The sequence below is a fragment of the Camelus ferus genome, chromosome 4, assembly GCF_009834535.1.
Source record: "Camelus ferus isolate YT-003-E chromosome 4, BCGSAC_Cfer_1.0, whole genome shotgun sequence".
Taxonomy (NCBI): domain Eukaryota; kingdom Metazoa; phylum Chordata; class Mammalia; order Artiodactyla; family Camelidae; genus Camelus; species Camelus ferus.
The window spans coordinates 29,236,336-29,247,156 of NC_045699.1; the positions used below are offsets into that span (position 1 = coordinate 29,236,336).

Here is a 10,821-nt window from a genome sequence, read left to right on the forward strand (position 1 = left end):
TTCCAAGACTGAATATTGAAGAAATAAAAAATCTAAATAAACTTATAACTAGTAAGAAGTTTAAATCAGTAATCAAAAACCTCCTAACAAAGAAAAGCCCATACAGTTTCACAAATGAATTCTATCAAACATTTGAAATAAACACCAATCCTCAACTCTTCCAAAAAACTGAAGAGGGATCACTTACTAACTCATTCTATGAGGCTAGCATCACCCTGATACTAAAGCTAGACAAAGATTCTACAAGAGAAAAAAGACTACAGGTCAATATCCCTGAAGAATACATATGCAAAAATCCTCAATAAAATACTAGCAAACCAAATTCGGCAGCATATTAAACAGATTATAAACCAGTGCGATTTATTCCTGGAATGTAAGGACGGTTCAATACAAGAAAAATCAATGTAATACACCACATTAATAGAAGAAAACACTACATGACCATCTCAGTTGATTCAGAAAAAAGCATGAGACAAAACTCAACATCCTTTCGTGCCAAAGACATTCAGTAAATTAGGAACAGAGTGAAACTACCTCAATGTAATAAAAGCCATATACAAAAAACTTAGTCAGTAACATACTCAGTGGTGAAAAACTGAAAAGCTTTTTCTCAAGGGCAGAAACAAGACAAGATTTGCTCACTTTCACAACTTCATTCAAAATAGTACTGAAAGTCCTAGGCCAGAGCAATTAGCAAGAAAACTAAAAAAAAGGCACCCAGATTGGAAAAGGAGAATTATCTCTGTTCTCTGAAAATATGATGCTTTATGTAGAAAACCCTATAGATTTCACATAAAATGGTTAAAAGTAATAAATGATTTAGCACAGTTGAGAGATGCAGTATCACCACACAAAAATTGGTACATTTCTATATAATAATAAACATCTAAAAATAAAATTAAGAAAGTCACTCCATATATATAGTACCATCACAGGAATAAAATTCTTAAGATCAGGCTTAACCAAGGAAGTGAAATACTTGTATGCTGAAAACTACAAAATGTTGCTGAAATTAAAAAGATGCCTATAAATGAAAAGATATTTTGTGTTCATGGCTTAGAAAACAATGATAAGGTGTCAATATTACCCAAAGCAATTTAGAGATTCAATGCAACTCCTATCAAAATTCCAACACCATTCTTTGTAAAAATGTAAATTAATATGTGGACCCCAAATAGCCAAAATAGTCTTGAAAAAGAGTAAAGTTGTAGGTCTCACACTTTCTAACTTCAAAACTTATTACAAAGCTATGGCAATCAAAACAGTACCACAATGGCAGAAAGACTGACAAATACAACAACAGAATATAACAGAAAGCCCAGGAATAAATACATGTGGCTAAATGATTTTCAACAAGGGCGCCAAGACCATTCAATGGAGGAAAAGGATAGTCTTTAACAAACTACACCAGGAAAACTGAGTATCTCCATGGAAAAAATAAAATTTGATCCTTATCTCCCATCATACACAAAAATTAGCTCTAAATTGATTACAGACTTAAACATAAGAGCTAAAACTATAAAATTCCTTTAAGAAAGAGGGCAAAAACTTCATAACTTTGGATTTAGCAATAATTTCTTGCACATGACACCAAAAGCAATGGCAACAACAACAACAAAAATAGTTAAGTTGGACTTCATCAAAATTAGAAGCTTTTGGACATCAAAGGACACTTATCAACAGAGTAAAATGGCAATCCACAGAAAGGGAGAAAATATTTACAAATCATATATATGATAAGTAATTGATATTTAGAATACAGTTGACGCTTGCAATGCAAGGATTGGGGCACCAAACCTCTGGACAGTCAAAAATCTGAGTATAACTTAACAGTCAGACCTCCGTATTTGCAGTGCCACATTCGAGAATTCTCAGCCAAATGCAGATAGTGCAGTACTATAGTATTTACTATCAAAAAACATCCACCGTAAGTAAATCCATGCAGTTCAAACCCATGTTGTTCAAGGGTCAATACTATATAAAGAACTCCCACAACTCAACAACAAAAAAAGAAATCACTCAATTTTTAAATGGGCAAAGAATATGAACAGACATTTCTCCAAAGAAGATATATAAATGGCCAATAAGTATATTAAAAGATACTCAATGTCACTTGTTATTAGGGTTATCAGGATGGCTATCACTGGAAAAAACAGAAAACAGCAAGTGTTGGCAAAGATGTGGGAAAACTGGAATCCTTGTGTATTGCTGGTCGAAATGAAAAATGGTGCAGCCACTGTGAAAAATGAATGCGATGGCAATCAAAAATAAAAAAAGCAATTTCTCACAAAATTAAACATAGAATTACCATATATACAATCCAGCAATTCTACTTTGGGGTATATATACAAAAGAATCAAAAGTAGAGACTCAAATAGATAATTGCACACTAATGTTCACAGCAGGATTATTCACAATAAGTGAAAGCAACCCCAAAAGTGAATGTAACCCATGTCCATCAACATATGAATGGATAAACTATAATATATACTTACAACGAAATATTATTCAGCCTTAAAAAGGAAGCAAATTTTGGTACACACTATATATAACATGGAGAACCCTGAAGACATGCTAAGTGAATTAAGCATATCACTAAAGGGTAAATACTGCGTTTCCACAATAATCAAATTCATAGGGACAGAAGTAAAACAGTGGTTGACAGGGGCTGGGAGGAAAGGGGAATGGGGAATTACTGTTTACTGGGTTATGGTGCTTCAGTCTGGGAAGATGAACAAAGTTTTGGAAATGGATGATGGTGATGGCTGCACAAATGCAAATATACTCAAATGCCACAGAATTGAACATTTAAAAATTATTAAAGTGGTAGATTTTATGTTATGTATATATATTTCACCACTTTAGAAACATGAAAGTAAAAAGGAGGAGGATGAAAAATTTCCTGTATTTTACTGGAATTAATTCAGTTATTAACCTGAAGTATACTGTAATAAGATGCATTTTGTAATTGCTAGAGCAACCATTAGTAAAATAACTCAAAAAAGTATGATTAAGAAATCAAAGCAATTAAAGGAATAACAGGTAAACTTTCAAAAAATGAGAGGTATAGAAAAGAAATAGCAAAATAGCTAACATAAATCCAACCACATCAATAATTACATTTACGTGTGAATGAACTAAATACTCCAATCAAAAGGCAGGAATTATCAGACTGGATTTTTGAAACAACAAAACAAAAAAGCAAGATCTAAATACAGGCTATCTATACAAGACACATTTCAGATTGAAAGACATAAGTAGTCTTAAAGTAATAAAAGTATATAAACCTAACAATGCAGCCCAAAAATTGATGAAGCATAAACTGGCAAAACAAAGAAAAAACCAATTCAACAACAGAGTTGGAGATTTCCATCTCTACTTTCAATAACTGATAGAACTAGACTTAACATTAACAAGAATACAGAAACCTTGAACAATCATGCCAACCAATTTAACATTTAAAGAACTCTGCAAACTGCAGAATATATCTGCTTTACAAGTACAAAATGAATATTCTCTTACACAATGTGCTAACCCCCCAAAAAGGTCTTAATAACCTTAAAAAAATAAAACCATTCAAAGTATATTCCCCAACCACAAAAGAATTAAGTTAGAAATCAATAACAAAGAATTTGGGAAACACTCAAGTATTTGGAAATTAAACTACATACCTTTTAAAAAATTTTTGTTTGTTTGTTTGTTTAGGGGGTGGGTAGTTGGGTTTATTTATTCATTTTAATGGGGGTACTGGGGATTGAACCCAGGACGTCATGCATGCTAAGTATGTGCTCTACCACTTGAGCTATACCCTCCCCCAACCACACACTTCTAAATAACCTATGATTCAAATAAATGGTTAAATTTTAAAAACTAAATGAAAACAAAATTGGAACATATCAAAAGTTATAGGGGGCAGGAGATCAATGGGCAGAACAGAGGATTTTTAGGGCAGGAAAAATATGCTGTATGGTATTACAATGATGAATATATGTCATTATACATTTGCCCAAACCCACTGAACATACATACTATGAGTGAACTCTTAACTAAACTATGAACTGTGCATAATTACGATGTGTCAATGTAGGTTCATCCTTGGGGGAAGAAAAAAGGTGTCATTCTGATGACTGATGTTGACAGTGTAGGAGGCTATGCATGTGTGAGGAGAGGGGGTATGTGGGAAATCTATGTACTTGCCTCTCAATTTTACTGTAAACCTGAAACTGCTCAAAGAAAAAAAAAAAAGAAAAAATTTAAGAGTTTAAAATGCCTATATTAAAAAAAGAAATATCTCAAATTAATAATCTAAGCTTTCAATCTAACAGAACTAAAGCAAATTAAACCCAAACAAGCTGAAGAAAGTAATTTTTAAAAAATCAATGCAGAAATTGGTAAAATAGAAAACGGAAAATTAATAGACTAAGATCAGTAAAACCAAAAGGTGGTTCACTTAAAAAAAGAAAATTACCTAGACTGATGAGGGGAGTCCATTGAGATCCCATACCAATTTGTAACGGATATTTATATTTCTGTAAAAAATACTGTTAAGACTGCACTGAATCTGTAGATCGTTTTCAGTAGCACTGGCATCTTAACAGTATTAAGTGTTCCAATCCCCAGCTTTACTGAGATATGACTGACATTTAACATCGTCTAAGTTTGACCCACATGTTGATTTGATACTTATATATTGTAAAATAATTACCACCACAGTCTTAGCTAACACCTGCATCATGTCACATAATTACCATTTCTCTTTTGCAGTGAAAACATCTACTCTCATCTCAGCAACTTTCAAGTATATAATATAGGACTATCAACTACAATTACCATGCTGTACACAATTTATTCAACTTAATAGCTGGAAGGTTATGCTCTTTGACCAACTTCTCCCCTTGTTCACCATCCTCCAGTCCCTCATATCTATGTGTTTCTGTTTCTATGCATTCAACTTTTTTAGATTCCATATATGTACGTGATATCATACATTGTTTTTGTCTGACTTATTTCACTTAGCATAATGCCCTCAAGGTCCATCCACACTACTGCAAATGGTAAGATGTCCTTTCTAGTGCCTGAATATTTCATTATGTACGTATACTGTATCATCTTTATCCATTCATCCACTGAAAGATACTTAATTACTTCCATATCTTGGCTATTGTAAATAACATATACTACTATTCTAATATAATTTGGACTGTGTATAATAAGAGTATTTAATTTATCTTCATTTATATAACCCTCTCCAACACAAGTTTTTCTGATTTGAAGTTGTATTTTAGTACTACCATATTTTTTTAGTTGCATGTCAACATTTAGAAATCTTCCAGTTATTAAAACTTGAAAAAATTCTGTGCTATGCATAGGACAGATACACTAAATTCATTAATTTATTTTTAAAGTACTTTAGTAAGCATCTGCTTTCGGCAAAGAATTATGGATAATACAAAATAAGATCACTTCCAGACTAACACAAAATTGTAAATCAATTACACTTCATTAAAAATAAATAAATCAACTTCTGTCCTCCAGAAACTTACACTCATGGAGAAATAAAGCTTGGGTGCAAAACTACAATACAAACAGTAGTTCATCCAAAGAATGAATACTTCTGCTTATGGTAAATAAAGAATGACTCACAGAGCAGGATCTCAACAGTAGCTAAAGTTTGGATACTATTCTGATAGGCAGAGATGGGGCAAGAGAGCATTCCAAGAGGGGAGTGTCTCTGATATCAAACTACGGAGTATGAACTTCATTCTTTAACAGTGAGCCCTAAATGACTTCCAAGCAGTGAGTTTATAAGGAAGGCTCTCTGGAGGCACTAATAGAACACAGCTGAAAGAGTGAGAAATGGGAGCATTTGAAACATACAGGTACAAATTAAATTACTTTCCTGGAGTCACACAGTTAACCATATACTCGATTCTTTGAACATCTATCTCAGTTTTCTATTATTAGTATACAGCAACAAGAGCATAAGTTTCTACTCAAGGTTACTCGACAATTTATTTCATAAGCCTAGTAACTACTTGTCTATTTCAGCTTTTTATTAGCAGTGGTAACTCACAAAATTTTCATTTATATTAACACACTAACATCTTTGGATAGAATTTTTTTACATATAATATGCCCTTTAAATCCCTTCCATATACTGCCTATTATACTATCCTTTCACAGGAGGTGTTCAAAAATACTTTCGAGGGTATTTTATATATTTGAAATAATCAATGACCTGAAAATTGGGGTAAGACTAATTTAGTATTACAGCATTCTAAAGTATCATTCTGTGGTTCACATATGTAGACTTCTGTATTCACAGTTAAGCAGTATATTGAAGGAATAATTCTAGGCTCTCTGGTACAGTAACAAACACAATTCATCTCATCCAACACCCATGTCAATCATAAATCATAACATGCTTTAAACAGCAGCTTCATCCTCAAAGCTGAAACTCATCCTTTTACAACACCTTTGGCAGAAATACATCATCAATTATTCCACTAGGTAAGCTGCACCTCTGCCACCCCAATCTAGCATATATATGCCCAATCTTTTCTGAGTCCCCTTTTTTGAGTTCCAAAATATATGGATGATCCCTGTTGTAAACTCAAGCAGTTTTTAAAGCTCCTAAGTAGATCCACAAAGTAGAGAAAACAAATTTATATCAACATGTTACAATGAAAACAAGTCGCACCCTCACATTAAAAATAAAACCAAAAAGCAAAATGAGTATCTACAGAAACTCTTTTGTTCATAAACACATCTAAACAGCACTATACTACATTTCTCAAACTTGAAGTCAGGAAAGAATTCTGAAGAGAAATGACTCTATAACACTGGGATTCCAAACAGCTACCTAGGGTATATAATAGTAGCTATAAGAGGTACATAAAAGCTCACCAGAAGACCCATAAAATGTATACAAGTTATTCTTAGAAATCATATTTTAATGTTTCCAGTCTCATGTCTCATCAACATTTTCAGGCAGCAATTCTTTCAGATCTTAGGGAAAAAAGCTTAGACTATTAAATGCATGTTCCTCTCATAAGGACAGTTTTTCTTTTTAAAAATGCATTCCACCTGTGCGAGTTTAACTAAGAGTCCTAACAAAATTTAAAGTAAGCAAATATGTTATCTTCTCTCATTTCTTTGAGCATGTTTCTCCTTATCTCCAAATGCCCTCAAGCTGCTTTTCAGACCTCAAATTCCATAAAATCTTTCTTTAGATCTTTAAAATTCACTTTATTCTATAAAATTACTTGCATATACAATGTCTCCAAAATCAAAGCTTTCATGTTCTCATGCAAACATTTTAAACCAATTCACTCTAAATTATGGAGGAATAATTGATAGCTACTCAATATAGCCAGAGGTTTTCACTTCTAAAAGAAGCGCGTTGACCTAAATCTATTTTAACTTACATAGTTTCAGTAAGTTTAGAAGTTAAAATATCAAAATAAAAACTGGAATCTGGCACCTATTTCCCCACTAACCCAGTTTATTGACCTTAAAACCATCTAGTCCAATACCTGATTTTTAAAGCAACAAAGTGATGTCAGAGATTAAAGTTAACCATTCCTAAACCTACAGTACCATGGGGCCTCCTCTAAGGCATTCCCGCATTTCACTTCACATACTTAACCCAGAGATACTATACAATCTAACTTTCTGCACACCGGATCTTAATAGAAGTGGCCCCAGGACTTCTGTAGAAAGAAGCTATCTGTGTGCAGGGTGGCAGTTTCAAGGAACAGAGTACAAGCAGTTTTACATTCCAGTAGTACCTTAGATTTATTTAGTATCTAAGTCCAAAAGCAAAAAACTAATATTCTTAATATTCACAATATCCCTCAGAAAGTCAAGGCATATTTTTGTTTCTTTTATAGAGGAATAAAGTAGCCTACAGGCTCCTGGTCTATTCTTCCCTCATATTAAGTTTAGTTTTACCTAAAATTTAGTTAGGTGTGCCCTTTATAGAGATAAGGAAAGTTAAATTTCAGGCTTTACAATTTGTTAAATTAGGGTGAAACTGCGTACTAAATTCTGAGTTCAATTTAAAATTCAAGTTCTAATTTTTCTTTCCGTATATGCCTTAACTAGTTATATACACCCAAACAAATGATTATTCAATCAGTATAAACAAAGTAAGCAAATTAGTATCTCATTTAAGAACCAAATGATATACAACACACAGTCAAAAATGCAACCAAGCACCAGACAGAATAGTCACATGGTTGGCTTTTATAATACCCTATTTCATTTTGCTATATATTTAAAAATTAAACCAGCCAAAACCTAATAGCAAATAGTCTGACTTAAAATCTAACTATGATAGTCATATAAAGAAGATATCAGAAACGCCTAAATCTCACCATCACTTTTACCAGGGCTGTGAGGACAGCTAAGGACCTTACAGGCATTCAAATGGTCAGACAGAGATTTGACAGCTGTAACTAATTTAACTAAAGCCAGGTGTTTCACATAGATCTAATAACGCTAAGGTCACAACCTATTTTCCCACATGGTTAAATTAACTTTGAGAAAAACTTCGCTCTGACATCGATTAGTGCTGCCTGGGGGGGGGGGGCATTTTTACACTATATTTTGTTGCTTTTATATACACACCTAAAGCAGTGTTCGCGGAAAAGAAGTATCTATCCATCACTTATTTGTGAAGTTTTATCTACTCAGTAATTAGATACAAGAAAGAAAAAAACCAGAATTCACAGAAAGCAAAAACAGAACTCAGGATCACTCTCTTCCCAGATCTTATTATTACTTCCAGGTGTTAATAAATACCAGGAGCAGACCGGACAGATTTGAGTTCTACTTCCGCTCCTACTAACCCCCGTACAATTCTCTATAGAAGAGTCCAACTGCAGCAGAGGAAAGAACTAGCGGAGTTCTTTCTCTAGTGGAGAGATGTTAGGGTGAAGCGAGAAGCTGGATTATCAGACGTTTAGTAAAAAAAAAAAAAATAACTCTGGCTGTAGTTGTTAGAAATAAGTTATTACAACCTGTAAAGTCTGCCACTGGGTAAAGCCCAAAAGGCTTTCCCCAACACCAAAACAACGGCCTTTGAAGCAAGGGAGCGTTAGGAATACAACAGCGGCCAGATGCCTAATTGTGGAAAGTTTAAACAAATTTGTTCCTCAGAGAATGGGGGAAGGGCGAGGAGGGAAAGTCTGGGCTCTACCGAGGGAGCGCGCGGGGTTCGCACTGTGCGCGGCCGTCGGTCCAACGCAGGGAGGCGCAGGGATTTGGGACAGTAGCGACTGCATCCACCCCAGAGCCCTGGCCGGAGGACGTTTCCCGACCCGGGCGTTCGTGCGGCCGAGTAGGTGCAACGAGGACGCCGACGGCGAAAACGAGTGGGTCTGGCGCGAAGGGGCAGGGGTCCCGGACTCAGGATGGAAGTTGGGGGCGGGACGGTGCCAGGACGCCGGGGAGGGAGCCACGAGAGGCGGCGGGCGGCTCTACTTACTCGGCTGTACCAGATGCTGAGGCGGGCCCGGGCCAGCACGGCGAAGAAAGTCCTCTGGGGGTCGGACTGAACGTGGAAAGGCGCCTCGGCCGGGCTCCCCAGAGGGCAGAGCAGCCTCTTGGGCCAGCCGCTCAGGAAATACATGGCCCGCGCCGAGCCGCCGACGCCGCGGCGCCCGGCGGCCCCCGGCCCGGTCCGTCACACTCAGCGACCCGGGGCCGGACGCCGGTCTCCCACACCGCCACCAGCCGAGTCGGCGGCGGCGGCGGCGGCAGCTCGGGGCATCTGCCTGCTGGCCGGGCCGGGCCGGGCCGACGCTACACTAAGCGACGAAGGCACCCCCGAGCTGACGGGGCCTAATGTGGGGGAGGGAGGGGGAGAGAAAGTCGGGACGGAGATGGGGCGGGAGGAGCGCGAAGGCCCGCCCCGGCCCCGCCCCTTCCTCGAGCCGCACTGGCGTCACCACGCCGCGCCGCGTGGGTCTGGCCGGGCAGGGCTGCCCCGCGCGCGCGTACTGGAGACTTCTCCTCTCCCCCTCCCTCTGCTTTCTGAAGCTCCGCCTTAGTCTTCACTTCAATACGCATGCGTCTTTGCCTCGCTCAGGCTTCTCTACACCTCCCACTTGCAATGTAGAGCGTATAGTCACTGCTGGAGGCGGGATAATCGCCTGAGACTCGGAGGCAAGTAGGCCGAGCCGGCGAGACGCAGCTTCGAGGCAAGTCGGCCGTGGGACACGCCCCTTGCCTAGCGTAGCCAAATTTGACTTCCCTCGCGGATTGGTGGGGCCTCTGCTGGGACAGGCCTCCGCTTTGCATCACCGGGTGTGGGTGGTGTGTGGGGGAGGCGAGTCACGTGATGCTCCGTGCTCTGGTTCCCATCCTGGCCTCCAGGCCTTGGCCTCCTTGCTGGGCTGTCGGGTCCTTAGCACACTGAGCCCCTGTTGTGTGCCAAGGGGCTGCAGCGAAAGCGAGTAGTGAAGTTCCTGCCCTCATAGAGTTTACATCCTTGGGGGTGGTAGTGGGGCTTTTATTCAATTCGTAAATAAACTACCTACAGTGAAAGCTCGTGAATCCTGCCTTCTGTCCTTCAGTAATTGTAAACGTGGTGTATATTTCTGAATTCAGTTTGCATTCATCTGCTCCTTTACCAATGTAACGTTAGACAAGGCTAGGCTGTCTCTTTTGCACCCTCAGTAGGGTAGGTGACTTAATTTTAGAGTTGGAATGAACTTTAGAGATTCTGTAGTTCGATGTTTAACTTTTTGGACCCTAGGGAATCCCTTTAACAATTACGTTTTTTGAGTGTTGACCCATTGATTACCTTTGAATAAG

General features: G+C 37.9%; 1 protein-coding gene across 3 annotated transcripts in view; it reads right to left on the minus strand.

Annotated features, from left to right (window-relative positions):
- RIC1 (RIC1 homolog, RAB6A GEF complex partner 1) overlaps positions 1 to 10,511 on the minus strand; it is a 103,222-nt gene extending 92,711 nt beyond the window's left edge. Inside the window, exon 1 of one of the 3 annotated variants that reach the window (XM_032477713.1) lies at positions 9,491 to 10,511. In XM_032477713.1, coding sequence (XP_032333604.1) covers positions 9,491 to 9,634 — 144 coding nt within the window. In that variant the 5' untranslated portion in view covers positions 9,635 to 10,511. The remainder of the gene's footprint in view (positions 1 to 9,490) is intronic. The other 2 variants (XM_032477712.1, XM_032477711.1) reach the window with 2 other exon arrangements.
- Positions 10,512 to 10,821: the final 310 nt, after the last annotated feature.